Source organism: Sesamum indicum, linkage group LG3 (genome assembly GCF_026168435.1).
Source record: "Sesamum indicum cultivar Baizhima isolate 11 linkage group LG3, ASM2616843v1, whole genome shotgun sequence".
In the NCBI taxonomy this organism is placed as follows: domain Eukaryota; kingdom Viridiplantae; phylum Streptophyta; class Magnoliopsida; order Lamiales; family Pedaliaceae; genus Sesamum; species Sesamum indicum.
The window spans coordinates 18,090,046-18,116,533 of NC_142659.1; the positions used below are offsets into that span (position 1 = coordinate 18,090,046).

The 26,488-nt window shown below is 32.4% G+C and overlaps 3 protein-coding genes across 3 annotated transcripts; all 3 read left to right on the forward strand.

Moving 5' to 3' along the window:
• The first annotated feature begins 1,109 nt into the window (after positions 1-1,109).
• LOC105157986 (PLASMODESMATA CALLOSE-BINDING PROTEIN 2) lies at positions 1,110-5,506 on the forward strand. The gene is made up of 4 exons (XM_011074566.3): positions 1,110-1,298; positions 1,455-1,694; positions 2,515-2,548; positions 5,031-5,506. The coding sequence occupies exons 1-4, from the start codon at positions 1,127-1,129 to the stop codon at positions 5,245-5,247; spliced, it is 663 nt and encodes a 220-aa protein (XP_011072868.1). The 5' UTR covers positions 1,110-1,126; the 3' UTR covers positions 5,248-5,506.
• Positions 5,507-11,026: 5,520 nt separating this feature from the next.
• Positions 11,027-22,214, forward strand: LOC105157988 (PHD finger-containing protein 1). The gene is made up of 8 exons (XM_011074568.3): positions 11,027-11,089; positions 14,975-15,060; positions 15,324-15,838; positions 16,649-16,822; positions 19,916-20,033; positions 20,610-20,840; positions 20,948-21,069; positions 21,587-22,214. The coding sequence occupies exons 1-8, from the start codon at positions 11,087-11,089 to the stop codon at positions 22,069-22,071; spliced, it is 1,734 nt and encodes a 577-aa protein (XP_011072870.1). The 5' UTR covers positions 11,027-11,086; the 3' UTR covers positions 22,072-22,214.
• A 2,850-nt stretch (positions 22,215-25,064) lies between these two features.
• Positions 25,065-25,672, forward strand: LOC148788763 (uncharacterized). The gene is made up of 3 exons (XM_088878134.1): positions 25,065-25,152; positions 25,267-25,324; positions 25,438-25,672. Exons 1-3 carry the CDS (start codon positions 25,065-25,067, stop codon positions 25,670-25,672), a joined length of 381 nt encoding a protein of 126 aa, XP_088734260.1.
• The last annotated feature ends 816 nt before the right edge of the window (positions 25,673-26,488 follow it).

The window sequence follows — 26,488 nt, forward strand, 5'->3', positions numbered from 1 at the left end:
TCCATTTACGACATTTCTTCAACAACAGCATATGCACAAAACCCCCTAATTCATAACATATGAAACCACAAAGGATTCCTTAAGTATCTTGAGATTACGAACAAAAAATGTTTCAATCAAAATAAAAAAGTTATTAAACAAAAGGTGAATTCCTCCCATCTTTCTTCTTGCCATTGTCTCTCTTGTCCTCCGAGTGTGATAACATATTGTTCAATGTACGCTGTCTACGCACACTTAAACCACAGATCGACAAACAACAAACAATCTTCATTGGAATCACAAAATTAAGAATAGTTTAATTCCTATGCAGTTCTTTTTTTCCCATGTAATCAATATAAAAATTTCAAATTCCTTCACATTGTATTCCAATTTCAGCAAAATTACGAATTTCTTATTCTAGTTGGGCCTGTATGCTCCTGATGCCCAAACACACACGCTGTATCAAGATAATAACAACACAACACAATGGGACCATAGTGTTGGAGATTTCGAAACAAAAACACAATGGACCACTTTTATTTTTTGGGACCACAAAAACCCCTAGATTTAACGCTAAAAATTAGATTTTCTGAAAACATAGTAAACTTACTATACAAAGGTGGAGGAAAATGGTTAAACTCAAGATCCCGAAGTGGCATTGCTTCAATCGGGTTTCTTCCTCCTCAATCGACGATCAGTTATTTGTGGGAGTTGAAAGAAGGATTTTTAGGGTTCTTTCGATTTGGGGATGAATTTTTACTATGTTTGTTTTAACAGCTTTTTTTTTAACTCCTCAGTTTTTTTACATTACCCACGTGTCAAGCCACGTGTGCTACTGACTGTGAATTTTCACCAAGTTGTCCTCTTTTTCCCGCCTAAAGCCACGTCATTCGCCACGCAAACTCCTACGTGTTTAAGTTGCGCACGTGAACATAGGAACCTTAAGCCCCAAATCTCTCCGCCGCGTTTTTGGGCAATTTTGGTCCCAAAAAATCAGTACTTACAGGACTAAAATTGTCAGTCATATACTTACAGTCTCAATTCTGCCACCCCTATACTTACGGGATTAATTTTGCAATTTTGTCTATATTATATATATATATATAAACCCACCCGACCAGTCACCTTCGTCCCACCCATAATCTGTATGCATATTCTCTTCTGCTTTTTCCTCTCTCTAACCACTAGCCAAATTCCATCTCTTCTCACTCATACTCACTCACTCTCTCATCATACCCACTCTGCAGTACGTATACCTTTTCCGATGGCTGCCTTTTTGCTTGCCTTCCTCCTCCTCGCCATGACCGCCCCTCACTCCAGTAAGCTTTTTTGTTTCTTCATCTTCAGCTTAATTTAAGCTGCTTGTGTGATTATATATGTATATCAGCTTATTATAATTCTCTTGTAGCTCCTAGCTTTTTCACACAGCTTACTCAAAATCACTTGCGACTGATGGAGATTTGTGGGTTGATCAGGTGGGACATGGTGTGTGTGCAAGGAGGGTTTGAGCGATGCAGCGTTGCAGAAGACACTGGACTATGCATGTGGAGCCGGGGCGGACTGCAACCCCATCCATCAAAGCGCGCCCTGTTTCAACCCGAATACTGTCCGCGCACACTGCAGCTACGCCGTCAACAGTTATTTCCAAAGATATCGGCAGGCTCCTATTGCCTGTGATTTCTCCGGCACTGCTTCCGTCGTCACATCCGACCCTAGTCAGTCATCACAACCATATATCTCTTTTTCTCCTTTCTTATCTCTCTCTCTCTCTTTTCCTTCTCTTTTCTCCGTATAAAATTATGATTAGTGTGATTAATTATCATAAATAAGAATTAAAAATAACCAAATAAATATAATACTGCAATAACTATTAATCGTTGTTTCTGGCCAGAATTATTGATTCACTTAAAATAATATAATTTTTCGTTATTGTTAATTAATTACTATAATTGTTTCAAAATTAAATCTATTGGGCCGTACAATGATTATTAGTTATTGCTAAAATATTAATTATCACTAAAAACTATGGCAAATATTTTGATTATAAATAAGTTTTCATATAGATTTTTATTTGGTCAAGGTAGATAGTATTGATTTGCTATAATTTTTTGAGCCGCACTGATTAGTATTATATACAAGGAATAATTATTTTTTTAATAGTTAGAACTAAATTCATGATGAATTTTATGGCCGTAGCTAAAACCGATGCAAATATTGATTAATATTGATTTAGTTTGATCATCGTATAAAGTATAAGTTTAGCATTATTTTTAATTAGTTGTAATCATATATAATATGATGAGAAATCAAATTCTTTATAATGAATGTAATATATAGGAAAAAAATTATATATTTTCCTACATGAAAAAAATTAAACAATATGAATTTTATAATAATGTAACATATATAGTATATTTTTTGTTATTGACATGACATAATTCTAATCGTGTGATATATTTACTATATAAAAAATTCTCATGTTTTCTTGGATGTGTTTAATTAATTATTTTGTTTATTATGTTGATTGAATTACAGGCACGGGTGGCTGTGTGTTCCCTGCTACTGCCAGGTAAGAATTTCGTTTTAATTACATATATAGTATTATTAGAATTATTAGACTCAGAACATTTATTTAGGGTCATGAAATGGTAAATATTATTTGTTAAAATATTGATTATGCTATTTAATATTTTAAGACATGATTTTTTAACATGGTATCGGGACGAGGGCAAATAAGAGATTTTTTGTTCGAATCTCTTTGCTACAAACGAATTGTTTCATGTATAAGGTTTGTATGTGAGGAGGGCGTGTTAAGATATTAAATATTAAATAATTCTCTTTTTTAATACGAGTAATGTGAAAAGTGTTAAGTATTATTCTGAATATATATTATCTTACATAAAAATTACGTCACAACAAATATTATTAAGGGAAAACTATAAAGTTAATCAAAATACTATATTATCATATTTTAGTGGGATTAAAAATTAAAAAATTAATCAAAACACTTTACACATTCGATATTAGTTCATCTTATCAATTTTGATCAATTATTTGTTTTATTTTTCTTATTTTTCATTCACTTAATTATAAAGAAATCTAATAAAAAAATTTATTTTTGCATACGCATTCAGTGTGCTTCAATTACTAGTAACTAATTGATGTCGGGTTAATATCATCAATAAGATGCCAAGAATTTTCTTCTTCTTTTTTCTTTAAACTTTAATTTTGAATTTTTCATTTAATTATATGAGTTTTACATTGATATTTCGTTAATATTTTTGCTATCTATTCTTTTTTGTTCTGAAAAAGAAAAACTTACTTTTAATCACTGAAAATTCTTGTATCTCCACTCGTGCAACTCAACGATGGTGGATTTCTTGTATAATGCATTTTCTTTCTGATTGATTGTGCGATAAAAATAGATTGATATATACAGAGTCAAAGTAACAAATATTTTGTGATGATATAAGTACATAGGAAAAAGTGCAAGCAATCCCTTTATGATATTGCAAATGAGCAAATTACCCCCTTATGAAAAAATAAATAGCGATTTACCTCCCTTTATTTTTTAAAATTCAATAATTTACCTCCCTTTATTTTTTAAAATACAATAATTTACCTCCCTATACTTTTTAAAATGAAACAATTTACCTCCTTACATTTTCATAAAGGGATAATGTGTTTATTTTCGTAATTGTCATATTCCTGACTCATTACCCACTCATTTGTTCCATAATCTCATCAACCAAATATGCAACTTACACCTTAAAGATGGTACAATAATTGGCCTTAAAGAATCCAAAGTACCTTTTAGAAGTTTGTTGTTTACACAAATAAGATGCAAAGAGTGCTATGTTATGTTGTCTCTACTACTTTATGAAAAACATTTGTCTCCCTTTTACTTACTTTTTTTGCAACCCCTTTTACTCTTTGGAGTATTTAAAATCGTCCCTACCCTAAACCTCAAAAAGTTGTGGTCCATATGCCAAGAACTTAATGACCGGACACCACTCTTGTTATTTGTGTTGTTTTATGAAAATTAGCAGTCGAGCGTAGGGGTGTAAATGAGTCGAGCTCGACAAAATTTTTTGATTTGAGCTCAAGCTCGATAAGTTCAAAATCTGGAGTTCGATCTCAAGCTTTTTTTATTTTTTATAATTAAAATAAAAATTATTTTAGAATATTTAATTGTATTATATTAATTGACAAGCCCAATTTGTTTTCACCAAAAATATATTCCTAATTTTCTTTTATTATTAGATAATTTAAAAAATCAATATTTACTATTGTACTAAGTGATGTCTTTTGGGTTAATAGGTTGGTGGGTTCCTACTTAATTTTTATAAGTGTTTATGAATTTTGGTTAAAATTAAATTAATTATGAGTATTTAAACATTCTTGCTTTTGCTAGAAAAGGCATTCCTCTTATTTTGCTTTTTGAAGTTCAGCTTTTCTCTAGCAAAAGCCGAAAGCACTAATATGGGTGCTTTTCCTAGCTTTTAGGATTTTATTAAATATTTAAAATTATTTTGTCAATTTTTTTCTCCACGCGCTATGTATATAAAAATTACATAATGTATTATATTTCAAAAAAAATTATACACATAATAAATGTATGTTAAATTAATTAAAAGATAAAATATAATTTGCAACAAAAAATTTGCTCGTTTTTTAAGCTAATAGCACCAACTAACTTTTAATGTGAGGCGTTGAATTATTCATGAGATGTTATAATTCTCATTTACAAATCCAAATAATCACATTGAAGGTGAGTACGACACATGAATGTCCTCGAATTTCATATGCAAATATATATGAGAATATATTCAAAATTTAGGAGATGTTTGAAACTTAGACTTTTTAAAGTAGTTTATAAGACATTTGAATGTTTGCAAGAGTTTCGTTGTTATAAAACGAGATTGATAAGTTGAGGCGATCAGGATGATAGGATCTTATAAATTATTTTTAAAAAAAAAAGTTAGAAGTTTTTTTGACTTATTTCTATAATTTTATGAAATATCTCTCCACTTTCCTTTTGATCGGTGCAGTGCCACCACCACTCCTGGAACCACAACGAATCCCAATGGCGGGTCGCCCCTTGTGACGACCCCTTCCACAAGCACAACGGGAGGGGCTAATACCGGCTTAGGCCCATCGGGAGTGAACAACGACAATAGCGTTGCTGTAATTCTAGTTCCCCGTTACATCGTATTCTGGTTTTCCGTGATCTTAGCCCTTCTTGGACATATGTTCCGGTGGACTTGAGAAAGATGGTGGGAATTGTTGGATGTATCAAGATTTTCATGATCAAATGGTGATATGGTGATTTGGAAACAACCTTTGGTTTTTGTTGATTTCTTCCCCATCTAAATATGGTGAAACATGATGGGCTTTTTCTTTGATTCCTCCTGGATATTGTAGTGTAGCAAGTAATGGCTATTTTGCCTTGGTACTATCCATCTCAAGGACCATAATGTACTTGCAACTTTAGGGTTATGGTGAATAGTCTTTCTTGTAACATAAATGTGGTCTCTCTCTCTCTCTCTCTCTCTCATTTAGTCTAATAACTATCCCTTTAACTATGGAGTATGACACATCTAGTCATGCATTTTTAGTAATTATAAATTTGGTCATGTAATTTACACCCTTCATACATTTGGTTTTGATTTTGACACATTTGATTTAGAGCATCACACATTCGATTTTGGGCCTCGTTCATGTGGTTTAAAGTTGACAAGTTGATCCTGAATTGTCAAACAGGATCATTCGTAAATTTTTGGCCCAAAATGTGTTGCCAGAAAAATATATGGCAATGATATGTCTTTCCACAACAACAAATATTGGTTGTAAATTTTGACGGAGAGCCAAATTTATAAGCACATGACTAAATGTGCGAGGTTTAAGAGCAAATGTGTGATGTTGGACTTTCATCATGGGCTGATGGGCTCGACTTGGACTTTGCAACCTCTTTTAGGCCAAGTACTTTTGAGCCATACACATCAAATACATATAACAAAACTTTTCGTAAAAAAAATATTTAATTGTTTAAATAATTTTACACACATCGAGTGTGCCATTTAACTCTAGTAAAAGATTAAGAGTAATAGTAAGTCGATAGTACCATTTACACCATCCATTTTTCTGTGTTTGGGGGTTTAGAAGAGTCGTTTGGCCGGATTGGATTTTTCATTTCAAGTTGTGTTGCATATTCTCTCTATTTAATATATACATTTCATATGTATACAATATTTTATTAAATATAATGTCATATTTATACACATGGCATACATATATTAAATGGAGTAGAAGATGCAGAATAATTTGGAATAAAAAATTCAATTCGGTGGTTTGGGTGTTTAGAAGAGTGGGAGAGTGGAAAGATAGAAAAACAAATAATTAATTAAATTAAATATGAAAACATAAAAATGCCAGACAAAAAAGGTAAGATACCAAAACAATGCTCTATTTTAATAATAAAAATAGTTGAATGTGATATATTCGATCCATGTGCACAAAAAATTTATAATAATTAAATATTATTTAATCAAACTTTTTACTGTAGGAAAATTAATAATGATAAAAAAGAAATTTGAAAGAGAATATTTGTAATTAGTAGGAGAAAGAAAAGATGACATATTAACTAAAAGTAAATAACTATTTAAAAAATAATTTTTACTACTTTGTATAACGGTGGAAATGTGGAAGTTCGTGAGTCGAGGAAAAAAAAAAGGAAAAAACAGACAAAAACTAAAGGAGACACCTAAAAAATATTCTCCCTTAATATACAGTATCTATCCCATATATCTACACCATATATTAAGTGAGTGCTCGATTTTGGTGTCTCGCTTAATATTGATCTGCCATTTATTTTTAAAATTTTAAACTAATTAATTATTTTTAACTTCTCTATTTATTGCTTGACTAACTTTTGTTTTTAGGTTAAAATAACAATTCTTTTTGAGGTTTGGCATAATTAAGAATACCCTTTGTTATTTAAAAAATTACGGATACTCCCCTGATGTTTCATGAAATTATGTAATCTTTGCGATGGAGGTATGGAATTGTCAACTTTGTCCTTACTGTATTTTTTTTTTAAGCAAAATAAAAAATTATAAAAAACATTGACGGGGTGGATGCAAAAATTTTTAAAATTATAAAAAAATATCCACTTAATCCATAAAAAAATAAAAAAAAATTAAAAATTTAAAAAATTATAATTCTTAATCCAAAAGGACATTTTGGTCAGTTCATCACTAAAAATAGATGAAACCTAACGAATTGGGTTAATTTGTTAGACGGTCATTAAAATCAAGGGGTTGGTAATTTTCAAATAATGAACGTATTTGTAATTATGTCAAACCTCAAAAAAAATGAAATTTACCCTTTTCTTTTTTCGGTTTCAAAGTACACATAGAAGATCAGAATAGATATTCTGCAACTTTAACTTTGTTCATACGTACAACTTTAAAACTACATGATGCAGAAACATTCTTATCGGAATCAGATTTGATCGAATCAAATCAATCATAAAGGAAGTGTAATACACTTGTTATATAATTGATTATTTTTTTTTTTAAACTGTACATCAATTAATACAACAAATATATTAAAATTATCATATATCTAATTCAAATTCGATCAATTTAATTTAAGTTAAAATTTTAATTTTCACGATCCAAATATTCATTGTGATGATATATGTACGACTCTAAAGGTTTGTGGAAACTTACACCCTATTATGTATTACTTGACAAAACATTCAAACTTTCCATGTATTCCTATGGATGCTTTTTTACGTTGCAAAACATCACCATCAACTTTTTGAAAGAAAAGCAGGTGAGATTATATTTGATATGACCTTTTTTTTAGGGATAATTATATTTTCTTTTGTAATTTAATGTAATTTATACATAATTTTTTTAATTTAAAAAATTATATCTAACATCATTGAAATTTGTTTTTATTTAATAAATAAGTTTCTTTGTTAATTAAAAATTCATCAAAATTGTTTGTATTAACAAAAAAATCGAAAAAGAGCTTATATTTACCTCCAATTGACTTATTATTATCTTATTGCAGTTCAAATAAATATTTTTATGACCAAATTACTGCTGTACATCTTCAGGCATTAATGCATGTGAGGAGGTATATCTTCACCTTTATAAGGGTAGTTTAGTTCGAAAATAATTATTTGACCTTGAATAAGTCAGTAATAAGTCAATCAAATGGTAATCGTCAATTTTCATTCAGGTTTTTTGTTAATATCAGCAAATTCGGTGAATTATAACCAACGGGGTGACTTATTTGTTAGATGAAAGCAAACTTCAGGGATACTAGATGTAATTTTTCAAAGCACAAAGAATCTACGTGTAACGGCATCAAACCTCAGGGGGAGGAGTGTAATTTTTTGCCTTTCTTTTATGGAATTTTATTATAAATTTTGAAAAAATCATTTCATTATAGATTTTCGATCGAGAAATCAAACAGCGCACACCCCTAGATTCAAACGATAGCTGTTTTGACTCTTTTTTTATAAATAAATTATAATTTTTAACTATCTTGTCGTCTTTATACATTGTTTGTTTGACTTATACTGTCTGTTTTCATTTGAATTCTTCTTAAACGTCATTTCCTTTTCAAATACTTTCAATTTTTTTTTTCCTTCCCATTATTTTTTGCAGACTTACGTTTTCATTTTTTTACAACTTTCCAAAATTCTTGGAACACGTTTTTATATGATCATTTATTTGCATCACTTTTATTGTTGGTCAACTATCAGCCGTTCAATCCAAATATATTATTTCAATTAATTTTTCTTGACAATGCTATTTTTCTTCAATTAAAAAAGTAATTTTCTCTTTTAAAATAGTGATAAAGATTATTATGTTGTAATTAGTCGTAAATTTCTTTTAAAAATATAAAATAAGACTTTCTTCCTAAAATAATTTCAAAACTACACTTACACCCCTTCCATTCGACATTCCCTTAGTAATACATTTATACTTGTACGGAGGTAAAATATTATATATAAAGTCAAAAGAGTGCATGTATAATAAAATATTGATAGGATCGCATTTTGTGTTTATTTCATGTAATATTTTAAACTATTTTGTGACCAAGGTGTTTCTAATTAAATATTATTTTGCAGCATTAGGACAAATGAAATAAAAAATGAAGAAAAGCACCAAAATAGAAATTCGGATAAGACTCAAACTCAAATTTTGGCAAGAATTTGGAGCTGCTTGGACTACCTTTTGATGAATGAGGAGTTTAATTAGGGTTATAATTTTATTCTCATTAGTTTTTTAGTTCAATTAGGAATCTATCTTTAATCCTAGTAGAATTAGGTATCTAGTTACTATATATATGTGATGTAATTTACTTTAAGATATAGCTTTTGAACTCTTGAGATCTCCACGTTTTTACGATATTTTCTTACTTTGCTTTTCATGCGTTTTTCCATGAGCATGTCTAGCTAGTTCTTTCATTCCGGTTGAATACTTAAATCCAACGAGTTGTGGGATCTAATTTATACTTTCTACTTTTATTCATATTGGTATTTATGTTGCTCTCTGTGTTTTTATTACAAATAATCTAATTTATTGTCAAAAATATTGCCTAGCCAATTGAACTTGCAAATCCGTAATTGTTTGTTTAGTTCAATAACTAGTGGTAACATAGCATAATTGATTATGTAGAAGTTTTCGATTATGTCGTGGGGAATGCACAATCTAACTTAAATAAATCCTCGTAGGAATTTATTGGTTAGAATTGGGCCTTTCTAGTTCTTAACGCTGTCGGTAAATTAAATCTTGAGCACGTTCCTAAGGTTGTTTACTAATTAGGGATTTAGTCAACGGACGTTCCTTAACTATCCACAAGGTAAGGTCGTTAGGTCGTACCAATGGCCATAATCAATTTATCTATCATGAATGATTGTTATCTTTGCATCAATGATCGACCGTGGAATTAAGCATGATCCTGTCTTTACCTGGAATACTTTTCTCTTATATTTATCTCTTCTAATTTTATTAGCTTTTTAGCTTAATTTAGTTTTTATTTTTTATTCTTCTTCACAATCATAAACCCCCTAATTATTCTTATTTTTGAAAGAATTAATTTAAGTCCAATCCCTGTGGATTCGATCCTACTCACACTTCTACAAAACTGTTCGTAAGAATTATTTTTGGTGGATTCGACACTCATAAAATATTATCATCGAATTATAGTAAATGGATAAAAAGTAGTTGTTCATGAATGAAAAAAATAGTCAGTTTTTTGTACTATTTTTTTACTTCTTATATAGGGTAATGTGAACGACATTATTACATATGTTCCTTGCAATACTAGTAAAGTACTTGAATAAGACATTTTCAAGAAATAGACACAACAATAATGTTAATCTCGCCCCATATATAAGAAGTAAAAAAAAGTACCAAAAAATTACTGATTTTCTCATTCATTAACGACTACTTTCTATATAATGGCTACAATTTATGAAAAATATGTTTTTACAGTTACACCATTTTTACTTTATATATATTACAGGAAAAATATTAAAAACTTATATAATCTTTTTGCGAGCATAAATATTTTTCGTCCAAATCCGAACGAAAGTGGTCAGTTATAAAAAAAAATTATAATTTTAAAACTTTTTTGAAGAAAATTAAATAAACCCGATTATTAATATTTTTTGTTTTATAAGTTGTGATGATAATACTGTAAAAAAATTTTTTTTTTTTATTTTTTTCAATATTATGTGAAACTTTATGCAAAAATAAACACTGATGTCATTTATTCTATTATTGTCTAAGACTTATTTCTAGCAAAAGTGATTATTTTTTATCAAATTCATTGCAAAAAGCAACAGAAGAAAGTGGTCTGAGTCTCATCCACGCCTTGTCCTTTTCCACACACACTCACCTGCCTCTCACTCTCACTCACACACGATTCAACTCTCTCTCTCTCGACTACACGCAGTTCTGTAGTGGTGGTGTGCGTTTGAAGAATTGTTATTAAACAACAGACGCAAAAAATATAGGTATTGATTTCCGAGAAAAACAGCACCACGCATTCTTGCTCTCCAACATCTCAGGCCCACCACATGGTGAGAATCCCCAACATAAACACTTAATGCTGCTTTATTTTTGTGTTCACTTTCTTGGGTTTTTGTTTTTTCTCACTAAAAAATGATCATGTTGCTAAAATCGTAATGCACGTTGTTATATATAAATTAGTTATATTTTTACAGGAACTATATTTGTAGAACTTCTGAATGTGGTGCGCGTGCGTGTGTTGATTTCAATGGGATATTTGTTGAGTTTTGTTATTGGAGAACGTAAAGGGCGAAATGGTGACATGGTTTTGTTCTATAAATTTGATGGATTCTTGAGAAGTCGATGTCTTTGAGTTTGTGCAAGTTCTGGGATGGGGAACTAAAGCGTGGTTTTGGAGCTTTTCTTGTTGAAGAATTTAAATTGATGAAAAATAATGAAGACATGATTTTCTTTTTCATTTAATAATGTTGAAATGATTTGGTACTTGAGAACATAATGGTAGTACAACTTTTTTTTTTTGCTTTTGGTAATTAAGAAATCATTCAGTATCAAGATCAAGAATAAGCTTATACAGTAATGGTTTTTCAGTTGAATTTAAAGATGTTGCTATTTTTTCTTTTTGATATATGTACAAATAAATAGATATACATGCACAATTTTGGTTTTTTCTTGATATACACACAAAGAGGTCTTGGTTCGAGTGGTACGAATGTAAAGAAAATGTGGGCATGTAAATGACATTCTCATCTCCTCTAGACTGTACAGACAACTAGTATGGGTTCCTAAGGAGCCAAAATATTCTGTTTGTGTGACTTTACTATACTTACTTTATAGTTTCTATTGGTCTTCAGAAATTTCTTTCATTTCCTTCATTGTTTAAGAAATATTATAAAAATATATATATATATATATTTTATTATATCCGGGGACCTCCAATTTTGTTCCCATGTCGGGTTTACAGTAGTATAGATAAAAATCACACAATTGATTTGTCTATGGGGTATAAGTAAGAGTACGTCAGAGAAGTATATATGACAATGCTTCGTATGGGCTACATCTTTTGCCAAAGCAATGACATGTGATCAAGTGATACAGTACTACTTATCTTTAACATATTATTATTGCCTTTGCATGAACCAGCAATACTATAATAATTGAACACTTGGAATAACTACTACAAGATCTGCAAGAAGCTGAAGTTGCTCTCATTTGAAAGCATATACATGTAACAAAAGTCTCGAACATGGCCCTGACGTGCAAGTGCGTTCTTTATTGAAGTGAAATGTGCAGAATTCTTTTTCACATATTGATGGTTGGAGACTTGATTCCAAAATCTCTCATTTGTCCTAGTTATCAAACTATATGAAAAAACCAACTAATGGCTAAAAAAAGCTACTTCTAATATTTTGACATGTCATTATCTTATTCTAAAGGGCACTTGTGTGTCTTAACTTCAGGGCTTTGTTTCTGCCCGCATGCATGCTTGTGGTTCACCTAGCTGAAGAAGTTCCCATCAGATTTTCCTCAATAGCTGCTACTAAAGCTTGCATGCATTTATTATGTTTTCCTTTGAGTTTGTAACTCTGATGCCAAAGTGCTAGGGGTGTCATATATATCTCCTTATTGGCATATCTCGTACACCCTCCTTAGCAAGGAACTTAAAATTAGTTAAGAGTAGCAAAGAGCCATAGTTCAAGTGGAACATCTACAGTAAGGTATTATCTTGTTTAAAAACATGATGGATGCTAAATATACTTCTGGGGGTGTGCTGAATATTTTGGCTGATTATCGTAACCACGTTAAAGTGAATTTTTAAGTATTAATGCTTTATGAATAATTCAGGCTGCATTATGATTTCTTTATGAATTCGGCAAAAAGTTTAGCTACTAATAAACTGTAAGGTGAGATTTTCTGGATCTTATTATTTGCCATGTCATGACCAATTTTAACCTAAATGTATAGAAGCTTAAAAGGTGAATTAACACTCATTTCCACAACCAAATTGCTGCTTGCTCAATTACATTTTTCTTGCATCAATCTTTCTGTGTGAAGCTTCTGTAGGTAAGTTTTGTTCCCTATAGTTGGGCAATACAATTTTTGTTAAAGACAACAAATTATGTCTGTAAGACTTATTAGCTAGTTTAGTTGCTAAGGTAGATTATCAATGCTAGTTTAGTGATCAAATTTACACTGGATTCAGTTTCCAGATTAAGTTGGTATAACTTATGAGCCTAGCGGACAAACTTTCTAGAAATAAGGAGTGGGACTTTGCTAGATTCTTATTTCACCTCCTATTCCTCATGTTTATCACTGGAAGTCCGTTGAAGATCCAAGCTCAAAAACACGAGGGTTGCGCTTGTTGCAATGACTTTTGATTTATCAAAATAACATGCTTAGATTATTTGATATTGAGTGTGAGCCTCACACCTGAAGCAATGACTGAAATGTTGAACTATTCTTTCTTACTTCTTTGCTACACTTCTCAACATGTAGTTCAGCTGATAATGCTGCTAGTGGCCTTTGAATCCCTAAAAGACAAAAAAAAGGAAGAGGTGATCCTTTCTAGGCACAGTTATCTATTCAGAATCTTTTGAAATCCTTATGATAAAGTTGATCGTATCCCATTAGACTGTGTGGCACCTGCTGCTTATGCTGCTTATCTGTCATCAAAGAGATCATTTCTTCCATCCTCCACCAGAAGTATAAGGGGAAAGTGAAACTGAATTGATGTGGTCCGTGCTGTTATAATGTTTCCATCATCTCTTTTATGTGCCTCCTTCAAGTGCTTGCTAATCTCCTTTTTGTTCAAAGGAAAAGTAGTAAGGGAAATTTTAACTTGCTAAAATTATTTTGTTTGACCCCCTTAAAAATTGTGCCTTTTCTCTTATAGGAACTTATTGGTTTCCCTATGCACCATTATCATGGGATTTTCCTCTTTAGCTACTTAAAGGTTTCATGCTTCGTTCCTATTTTCTCTACATCATTTTAATTGCTTCACCTTGCAGTAAGGTAGCAGCAGATGCAGAAATAGGAATTATTTACATGAAAAGGAACTTGTTTGTTAATGTTTATTGGTTACTTTTACTTCCATTTGCATTTAAGTTTATTTGAAAACTCGTTAAGTGATTCAGTGAAGAGCATATGGATTGGCTTCTATGGTGGATCTTTAAGTTTTTTCTGAAACTGTAGTGCTGCCAGATTCTTGATATTTTCAAAGTGTATTTTTTCAGTTTCCAGGAAATCTCCTCAAGATATCTGAATTACCAAGACTGCCCAGAGTTCGGTATTCAGCTTCTATACTTAAGAGAGTTGAGAAGGAAAATCAGCTTTCTAACATTTATGTTCATGAATTCGGATTACCAGATTTATCATTTGAGTATATTTCTTGTAATTCAGAGAGCTGAAAAAGAAATAAGTTTCTAACATTTATATTCATGAATTTGGATGACAATGTTTCTAATTTCAGTTGCTTTCTTATGATAAACGTGGATAGTTTTGTTAGGCCATTCTTACACGCAAGGTTTGGTCTATTGCACTAGCTATTCATTATGTTTCATCATGTTGATCCTCATAAATGGAACAGAAAAGTTTGTCTGTTCCTGTACTATAAGAATGTGTCACCAACCCTCAATTTTCTCTCTCATATGCATCTCACTTGCACTTCCGATTTATTTCCTTCGGTTTATCAATTATTGCATTTGATATTAATTGCTTTAATTCATCTACTTTTTCATGCATAGTAATGCTATTAGATTCTAAAGTAGTTCCTTTTTGTTGTTCTCAAACCTTTTAATTGGTTAAGCTCTGTGCTAATTGTTTCATAATCATGCTAAGAACATTGTTTCACTGCTGCATAATCTAATTCAGTAGAATGTGGAACAGTCATGCATGGAAAATGAATATCTTATACTTATTGCACGTCTTTCTATTTGCAGGAGGGCCCTTGTGATATCTGTGGTGATGTTGGGGTTGCTGATGCATTAGTTACTTGCTGTCAATGTAAAATAAATTGTGAGCATATGTAAGAACTATGCAACTCTTCTGTTGCTCAATAGCTCGTTGTATTTTTATGTATTTTTCTGTGTATATTTTCGAATTTTGGGTGGTTGGTAGCAAAAGGAAAGCAGGGTTGGAGGGACTCTGGTGGCAAATGGTCAGGAAGCTATTTGCTTGTTTTAGTAATCTGGTGGACTTGAGTCTTAATAAGCTTGCTATTTGTCTGAAATTGAATTCTGCAACTTGTTTATCTTTTACAATAGAGTTGTTATCTTATCCTGATAATAGGTATTGCATGAGAACCCCTCTAGAGGAGCACATAGACGACTGGCATTGCGAAGAATGTGAATCTAGCTCTAAAGCAAAGTCACTTGCATCTTGTCCGATTGGAGAGTTTCCCAGCGTGTCAAAATCAACTAACTCTGTGGAAGCACAGAAGGGTGGTTTGCTGTGTGGAGGGAGTAGAAAATTGCTTAACCAATCTAGGAAGGGTTCTGTTGATTGGGAAAAGAAAGTGGCAACTGGGAAGACTAAATACATCTGTGTCAAAGAAGCTATCAAGCTCTCAGCAGGAGAAAAGAAATATTTGGCCCCTTCAAATATTACTTGTCACTCAAAGCCCCCAGGGCCTCGGATTGGGGTAAATAAATTGGAGAGAACACTGAGCAGGCCCAGAACTACACCCTTATGTTTCTCCTCTGAGCAGGATCTTGCTTCAGGTGGTTTAGCGCAATCAAAGCCTCAAAGGCCTGGCAACATGGAGATCTATGAAGGGCAAGTACAAAAATCCAAGAAACTCTCAGGTGATCACTTTTCTGTCTGTTTTCCATAGGGCTTCTGAAATAAATAGACATACTTGCACCTGATTTATTTGGTTTCTTAAAGCCTGCTTTGATTTGTAATAAGGTTCATCAAAATCTTAAATAAGGACATTATGCATAGGTGATCTATTGCAACTGGTGTTATCGCTGTGCAAAATGGATGAATATATGATATCACAAAAATAGAATAAGGAAAGAAAAAAGGAAATGCGCACAGGCTATATGTTTGTGTAAAATGTAAAATTTATTGAAGATATTTGGATTTCCTCTTGTTTCTTATGAGACGCTTGTTGAATACCAACAAGTAAAGCATGATGAGTTCATGCTCTAAGTCACTTAATTTACTAGAGGTGGTTGGTGCTCCGACTCTCCAGTTGTCCCGTGGCAATCTGAATGAAGGAGCACTACTCTGAAATAATCCATAATCTTAATTGGCACTCAAAATTTCTTTAAATCCTTTGTCCAAAGTCTCAAGAAAGTCGTTGGTTGTGATGGTTTGAATGGGGGAATGTAGTGCATATGATGGTGAGGAAGATGATTAGATAGGATTGCTAAAATGGATGGGAGAATTTATACAAGCAACGGAGGGGAATAAAAATAAAATGTTTAGGAGGGAAAAAGAAGAAATTTATGGTTTTGTATGGAAAGGAGATAAATACTAATTCTAGTGACATGTAAGTTCATTACCTCTTATATATTTAAAGTCCTATGAACTTTTGTAATTTGATCTCATTTAAGTATCATGTTTGAAATATATTACATCCGTGTAAAAGTTCAATATGGTTTCATCAGAATTGCAAAGATCGGTAGGCAGCTTCCAACCTTCTCGAGCACCTATGAACAAACACATACAGAAGGAGCTGCCAACAAATGTTCAATTGCCTCAAACCAAGGCAAGAAGTTCAATGCATAAGCCCTTATCTGCTCCATCTCCATCGCAGAATGCATCACTAGTTACCATTTCAGGCAAGGGCAGTATCCACTCATTTGCTTCACAAGTCTGCATGCTTTCTATATATTTATTTATGGTTGCTGTTAAATTCTCCAATGATTCCACCCTCCAAAGTTCATATATGCTGCTAAATTTTGATATCATTAGATGACTAGGATATAAAATTCAGAGAATTCATGTCTTTCTGATAAATTTAGAATATATATTCTCAAATATTCTTTTAGAAAATTCACTTGAAAAATACAAATACCTTAGTAAACAAACATTCTATATTTAATATATATGCTAATATAAGTTACTTTTCAATTTAAAAACCAAAAAGTTAGGCTGCTATAAAAGAGGAATGCATTTAATTTCTGTGGACTTATGTATATATATCCTCATAAACACGTAGTCGTGGCCCATTCAATATTAAGAATGTAGGTTGAACTAACACCCAGTTTTAGATCAAAATTATTTAATTTTTGTGTACATTTTAACTAATTTCTTTTCAAATAGTAGTTGAAAGTTAATTTATATCACGCTAATTCTTTAATTAAGATGAGAATTTTGAAAAAAATAAAGTTCAGTTTACGAAATAAACTCTAACTTTTTGACATACTGAAAGTAACAAGAGCAGTATAGACGATGTTTATCTATGGTTGAGTGCCAATTTTTCTTCTTCTTCTTTTTTTTTTTTCACTTTTAAGAAAACATATACACCTTTTGGTATTTTTTTTTACAATGAACAAATTTCTATCATACCCTGTTGAAAAGATTGAATCTCATATATTATTTGTTCCTAGTATATCATGATGAGCAAAAAATCATATGACACGCAATAATTACATTTTGAATTACTTTTTAGTCTATCATACTACAAAAGTATTTTCTGTATAGGATAAGCAGTTTAATTGATTCTCATCTGTCTTTGAACTCCTTTTACTCTTCAAAATATTTTTTTTTACATGAAAATTCGTTAGTTGATTTTATTTTGTCTTTTAACCTATTTTAACATGACGATCTAACTAATTCTCATTTAAATCTATACTAGGAAGGTTCTCAATGTATTAAATCTTTTCAATTTTCATGACTTTTTTTAGTTATTTCATGTCATATTATAACATACTTTTTATCAACATTGTGTTATATTATGAATATAATATAGAAAGAAATTAATATGAGTAAATAAGTATAATGGAAAAGATAATTAATTGAAGTAGAATGAACAATGTAACAATAATTAATAGAAATAAGTATATATTTTATATTTTTTTTCCTTAAAAATAACAATATTACAGGATTAATTTAATCAAATCAAAAAATGAAAGAATTTTTTAGGGACATTTATACTTTTATAAATGCTAATAATAGTAAAATTTACGGGCATTGCACTTGAGTATAAATCTTTATAAAAAGATTGAATTATATACATTACCAAAAATGAATAATTTAATAAATTAAGAAATATCTTAATATTTATGACAATAGATGATACAAATAATAACAAAGAAACCATATATGTAAATATTTTTAATTGTACTTTTATTTCTTTTTATAATACTCATAGAAATAGTTTGAATTTTGGTAATGCATGTACAACATACATAATTTTATTAACAATTAATACTAATTAAAAATGTATGTACTGAAAAATACTTACATTTATTTTAATATTTCAAATTTATCTAGGCACAAAAATATTATATCCATATACATATGCTTCTTTGACATTTATACTTGCTTTACAATAATTTTTCTTTACTCAAATTATAAATTTTCTTTAGTAGATACATTTTACTTTTAATTTAATTGAGAAAATAAAAATGTATCATTGCAATCTCTATTATCTAAATAATATAAAATAGTAGTATCATTTTGAAATGCAAAAGTTATGCATCCTATCGCAATGAACAAAAAATCTCCATGGCGGTAAAATTTCTTTTTGTAAAAATTTTATATTATATTGTCAAATGCATATCCTAATATATCCTATTTATATTTTTATTTTGATATCCAATATTCAACATTTTATTAAATTATATTATATTTTTGAAGAATTAACTATTCATGATAACACGAACATGAGTTTAATTCTTATAAAAATTTAGGCCTATTTTTGTTTATCCTTTTAAGTTGGTCTTGTTTCTAAAAATTGCATCTTCATTGTAACTTAAACAAAAAGATGTGAAATTGTTTTTCCCCATCTTTATATTTATTATTATGGACCAATTTGTTGATAGATTGCAACAAAATCTGATATAAAAATAAAGAAATACAGAGATCATGATATCTTGATTGGAGATAGCAAAACATATGCAAAATATTTAAACTCTTGAAAAGATTTACTTAATCTTGTTAGTTGAATTTAGTTAGACATTATTTAATATGTCTAATTCTTTTTGTAATATTTGAAAATACAAATTTTAGAATAATGCTATAAGTTTATTATAGTATATACACACACTATACATGTTTATGAAATAAATATAACCATTATAACAAAGTAACTAATCATTGAGAAGAGGATCTTGGAAGGAGTTGTTTTTATAGAAAACATAAGTGTATGCATGATAAGCGAGAGATATAGAGGTACAGTGTAATTAAAAAAATTAACTGCCTCTGGACTATGGAATGTTTTAAAGGAAAATCATATATAGATTTTAGCAGCCAAATAAAGAAAATGTTTACAATGTTATATATCTACTGCACAATTATTCGTACAATATGCTCATCGGCTTTTAGATTTTCCTGAATTGTAAGGAATGGGAAATGCTCAATGCTAGTCCCACCATCCACTGTCATCTGGGTAATTTATATGTTGAAAATGTGCATAATATTGTAAGACAAATCAATCCATCAGAAGAGGACAAAATGCAAAAATATATAAATGAGTGCACTTTGAGGACTATGCAGGAACTGGAGAAGATCATGTGACTTATGTATAAATGGCAGATTAAAGAATGATTCGAAGTACAGATCAATATCTGCATAAAAGTCATCCTTATCTTGTAGTTTGAAGTGTCACTGCCTGTACTGTAAAAGCATCAAAATTTGGTGACTGTTGCCAGCAGATCCATCTCATGAAATTTATGATGTTTAGTACTCAGTAGTAATCTTGTTTATAGGTGGTAATCGTCTCACTGCTGTTGAGCTGCGGACTTGTAATGCAGAGAATGTGAATAACAATCTTTTGCCTGATTTAGAGAAACGTTCAGTAACTCCTGCTTTGGATGCTGTCTGGAAGTAAGTTTCTGAATCTTTGTACTACACTTTTCATTGGGCAAGAGAAGCAAATGCTGATGTCAAAGCATTTCTCTTTTTCTTACTTGTTCTCTTGTCCGTAAGCGTGCATGAACACATAATGAAATCATAGTTTCCCCATTGGGAAAAGGTATATGGATCAAGTGGAGAAAGGAATTGAATTGCACAAAACCTAGTGCAGGTAAGATAAATATGTCCATTTGATCTTCATTACATATTAGTTTGGAAGCATGAAGACAAAAGCGGATCCAGGAATTAGCAGCTTGATCGTTATGGTTCACTTGACACTGAGGAGAGTTATGTGGTTTCACTGAGCTCCACGCTCAAGCTAGATGGTTGTCCCTTGCTATTGATTTTTGGATGGTGCATTAAAGGCATTCGTCAACTTTCAGATTCATAGATACTATCAGTTAGTGAAATATTTTGTTGACCACAAGATTGCTTCTAGATATCCAACAACATTCTATTTAACTATGAATTTATTATGGTATGCATTCTTTACAATATTATGTTACAGAAAAGTTTTTCGTGCATAACTTTTTCTTTTTCATTTTCTAGGGGAAGCTTCAGGATCCACGATGATCATAGACATCGGGTACTGAATCCTCAAATTCATGCTCATCCTGCTACCCGAGTTCGTAGAAAGATCCATGAATTTTCAAAGCAAATGCCTAAAGTACTTCATTTTCATTTGGTTCCCTACAAAAAATTCTGGATCAATTTATTCCAGGATTATATTCCAGATGAAAGGGACATTGGATTGTATTTCTTTCCGGGTGACAGTGAGAGGTGTTTCTCCATTTTGTATTCATTGATTATAGCAGAACACCTAATCTCTCGCAGTTCATTAGTGCAATTTCTAGATATTAATACACTTTCCGCCTCTTCCTTTACAGATATGAGGACTATGCCTTCCTCCTGGACTACATTAGTTTCCGAAACTTGGCATTGAGGAAACAGATTGCGGATGTTGAGCTTCTGGTTTTTCCCTCCAGACTTCTGCCTGCCAATTGTCAATGTGAGGCCTTATGTTCCTCATATGTTAGTCTTTATGGTTTTTATGGAAATGGTAGCCTACTGCTGTTCAATTAGTGCTATCTTCATTCTTATATTTCTTCTAGGTTGTGGCATGATATTGCCAAGTCATATTTGGCTGCAACATTTGAACATTAACCTATCTTCTTTGCTTTCACCGGATTCTTTACCAAGGATGTAATATCATGTTCTCTTTTGTCTGTGTAGTCTGGCGGAGGTGAAAATGTAAATGAAAGAAAGTCACTTGAGGGGTTTCTTGTTCATTCCATTGTGGGCCTCAAAGTTATACTATTTTTTTTCTGTGTGGATGCGAGCAATGCAATTTTGTTTCTTGGAAATAATTAAGGGACATAATCAAGAACGTCGAATTTTATCAAGCACTAAACAGATGATCTTTATATCTCTTTGGCTAATTACCATTGTGAATGTCATATTTGTTGCCAAATGTTTGAGAACTTCTACATTAGCCATTAATTTTTTCATTTTCGGATGTTTTACAGGTTGGAACGGGAAGCGCTTCCTTTGGGGAGTATTTCATCGTCTGAAACAAGATACCTCTGCCCGCCTAGACAATAGGGAAATAAAACTGTCCGTGCAACCATCTAGTCACAATCCGAAGTCTGATATGGAGGAGGTTGACATGGACATTGACATGGTTGGTGGCATTAACGTAGGAAGAATCGATGTTCCAGTTCATGAGCGACCTCTTAGAGAGAAACATATACCCTCTAGACAAGAATCTCTGTCTGCTTCTATCTCCGGACGTGCTTTTGATCCGGTGACCATGCCTCCACTAAATGTCGTGGAGCCGTGTCCCGCCATTCCTCCTGGATTTGGGGAGGTGTTTAGGCTCAGAGTCCAGGATTCCTCCTTATCTCTGGTCAAGAACGTAGAAGTTCATGAAGGGAAAAGCAAAGAACAAGACGATCATCATAGTCTTTATTCTTCTTCTGCAGAGGTGAAATCTAAAAATGTGTGTGATTGAGAATTGATTCTTAGATGTTAGACATGGAAACCCCATAGATATTTGCTTCGCTTGTACAGCTAAGAATTCAGATATTGACGCACTAGCATTCACGTACACGTGATGTGTGAACAAATAAAAAAAATTATAATAAAAATATTAATATGAATTAATCAATGTGTTTAAATTAATATATAAATTTACATGCAGTACTTGCGGGCATAATATTTATTTTACTTATAATATTTTTTAAGTTTTAAATAAGCATAAAATTAGTTTTACTCGTAAAAAAAAAGAAAATTCTTTAATTCTAATTCATTTGTTGAATTAAATTCATGATTTGTGACATCGCATAACTATTGAAACATAAGATTGATTAATTATAAATATTGTAACAAATTATACATATGTTTTTTTGTCTGCATTGAAAGAAAATTAATTATATTAAGAAAAAATAAAATATTATAACTGTGGTAATGATAATTTTAATACTATAATTGTGTAAAAGAAAAAATAAAATTATGTAAATATGAATACATTTCCAAAAGAACAATGTGTTTTTTTAAAATTGATTCTATACCACTTGGATGTGATATTCATTAAATTCTCTTATGCGCTTCTTAATAATAAGCCAAAACATATTTATTAGAAAAAGTGCTTTGATTATAAAGAGGTGTAACAAACTTTGATAAGTTCATATTGAAACAAAGTACTTTAATTCAATTTTTTTCGTACTTTCAATTCAATAAAAATATACATGATTAACAAAATAGATTTATTAGTGTAAATAATATTTTTGTTACAATATTCTATGAAATATAATTAATAAAAATTATTAAAAATATTGTCTAATTAATATATCCTTAATAAATTTGAAATTAGTTGATTAAAGAGAAGTCTAATTAATATACTTGTGAGAGAGAGAGAGAGGGAGACGTGGGGTAGAGAAAGAGGAGTGATGTGGGGGTATTTTGGTAGTTTAATAAATTGGTAAGAAAACTACTTTGATGTATAAAATTTCTATTTTTGACCTTTATAAATTAAGTTTGAAAGTTATACTTCTATAACTTTGAAACTTAAGTTTGAACTTGCACTATCGATATTGTTTTTCGTTGTTTCTCTTGATGATCTCTTACATAATTTCTTCTCGACCACTGGTAATTTCTCATTAATTCTAACCATAGTCCCATTTTCATAATTAATATTGTCCAATAACAATTTGTTATGCCACTTACAATTGGATTCTTAAGCCACGAGGGCGTCTCAACCCCCTCAATGCAAAAAATGACCATTAACACACCTCGTGTAACTAGTCCTACAAGGATTCTTATGGCAATTGACCGACTTCCTGCTTTGCAGTGGCCTAAAGTTTCTAAGGAAGGTCCTCAACTCCCAAAATCTAAATACTTCTACAGGTACCATAGAGAGTATGGGCATGATACCAATCGCTGCTATTAGTTTAGGCAAGAGATAAAAAGACTCATTCAAGCTGGCTACCTAAAAGACTATGTGGATAAAGACAAAAAACATGAACAGAAAGAAGAATGTTCCCATCACCACAATTTCCATAGGACTGAGCAATAAACAAGGATCCTCGTTAAAGGGAACATAAAAAGAAGGAAGCTCCAGATGGAGAAATGAGCCTGGAGGATATCAACGCTAAAGGAATAATACATATGATAGCAGGAGGACCCACAGACAGGGACTTAAGACGAGCTAAAGGCGCCCATGCAAGGGCTACCAGAACCGTAATGGAGATAGATGACAAGGCCCCAATAGGGGGACCAATGATCCATTTTGGTCCCGCTGACGCCTTGGGAGTACATTTACCTCATCTTGTTATTTCTGCCACAGTAGCTAATTATATTGTTCAACTTATCTTTATGGATTCAGGTAGCTCCACAGATGTCCTATGGTACAAGGTATTTCAACAGATGGAGGACATCCTGCTAGAGCCCGTGGATACTTTGTAGTATGACTTTGCAAGAGATGTCGTATACTTGTTGGGACAAACTTCACTTGTCCTTTCGTTGGGCACGAAGCCCACTAGGAGGAACCTTATGGTTCGCTTCCTAGTTGTGGATACTATCAGCATATAACCTGATTTTAGGACGGTATGCTCTAAACACCTTTCACACAGTTGTTTCTACATACCCTATGAAGCTGAAATTTCCTGTTGGAGACAAGGTGGAAGAAGTCAAGGGTGATCAATACACAACACGAAAATGCTACGTGGAAGTAATAAAAAGCAGCAGAAAGATGGAGGTGGACCCTCCCAACAAGGAAACCAGTCAAGGTTTTATCCAATAGGATGATCAGAAGGGCGTTGTTCCCACTAGTCTCCAACCGGATGAAAAACTACTAAGTATACAGCTGGTACCTAGAGAGCCAAATAGGATCACCAAGATCGGTTTCCAGATGAGTCCAGAACTAGTAGGATAATTAATCATCTTTTTTACAGCAAAACATTGAAGTTTTTGCTTGGACCGCCAGTGATCTCGTAGGGATTGATCCTAATAGCTATACATAGTCTGAACTTAGGTCTAGCCTCCCCCCCCCCCCCCCCCCAGTAAAGCAAAAGAAGAGGCATTTTGGGCCTAAGAAAGATAAAAGCATACAGAAAGAGGTAAGTAAGTTGTTGTTAGTTGGATATATCAAGGAAATCCAGTTCCCAGAGTGGTTATTCAAAGTGGTTCTAGTACCCAAATCAGGTAACAAGTGGCGCATGTGTGTTGACTTTCGAGATGTCAACAAAGCATGTCCAAAGATTTCTACCTTTTACCTCACATAGACCAGCTGGTGGATTCCACTTCTGGCCATAAATTATTAAGTCTAATGGATACTTCGCAGGTTTGTCACCAGATAATGCTTAACCCTAATGACCAAAAGCGAGTTACCTTCATCACATCAGGGGGAATCTATTGCTATGTTGTTATACTTTTTGGGTTACAAATGCAAGTGCTACATATCAATGTTTAGTGGACCATATGTTTTGAGAACAACTAGGATGTAACATGGAGGTATATGTCAATGACATGCTGGTGAAGAGCCGGCTGGTGGAGCAACACCCTGTATCTCTACTTAGCAGTAGAACAGCAGGCAGTTAGCTCTGTGCTCATCAAAGAGGAGAAAGGTCACCAAATGACAGTCTATTAGGTAAGCAAAGTATTGCATGGGGCCAAACAATGGTACTTTGAGGTAAAGCTAAAACCTCAGGAAGAATGATCAAGTGGATTATCGAGATCAGTGAGTATGATATTTCTTATCAGCCCAGGTCAGTTGTAAAAGCTCAAGCTTTGGGTGAATTCATAAATGAGCCACGCTCGTGGATGAGGACGAAGGAAACTGGTTGTTGAATGCGGATGACTCTTCCACTCTTACTGGCAGTAGAGTTGGAGTGGTGCTCACCGGCCGGGAAGGTGATGAACTAGAATATGCTCTGCGTTTCTACTTTAAAGCCTTAAATAATAAGGCCGAATATGAAGCTCTAATTGCAGGTATAAGGATGGCTTTGGATGCAGGAGCTAAGAGTTTAATCACCTACTCCGATTCCCAGCTGGTGACAAATCAGTTGGAGGGTAAATATGAAATTAAGGAAGACAGGATGAAAGAGTACCTTTAGGAAATAGATGAGCCTATTAGTCGGTTGAAGAACTTTCAGCTGCACCAAATCCTGCGGACAGGAAACACTAAAGCGGACTATTTAGCCGATTAGCTAGCTCCCTGGTAGATTGTAACATTCGCACTGTTACTGTAAGAACCCTTGTTAAAAATTCCCTTGAAAGTGACATAACTATCGTGCAGATCGAAATGGATTGGAACAAACCCCTTTTAGACTACCTCATAGAAGGTCCTTCTTGTTGATGAAATAGATGCAGCCCGATTAAAGAGCAGGGCAACCAAGTTTTCTTTATTAGAGGTATCCTATATAAGCGTAATTTCACTCAACCTTATCTCTGATGCTTGTCAACAGAGGAAGGTAGGAACATATTACAGGAAATACATGAAGGAGTTTGTGGATCTCACATAGGTGGCGCGACTTTGGCAAACAAAACTCTACGAGTAGGAAACCATAAGCATGCCCCACTAATCCACGTTCCAGTTGAACCTTTCAAGGCCATATTAGCACCTTGCCCATTCTCTCAATGGAGAATAGACATAGTTGGACCTTTCTCCACTGCACCAAGATAGCGAAAATTCTTTCTCGCAGCAGTAGACTACTTCAGCAAGTGGGTGGAGTCGAAATCTCTAGCCCGGATCACTTAATATGAAGTGATAAAATTCCTTTGGAAAAATATAATTTGCAGGTATAGCTTACCTCGCGTTATTATTTCTAACAATAATCGTCAATTTTAGGGCTGGAAGATTCAAGATTGGTGTGCCGATCGGGGCATCCAACAATGCTTCACATCCGTAACCTATCCTCAAGCTAACGAGC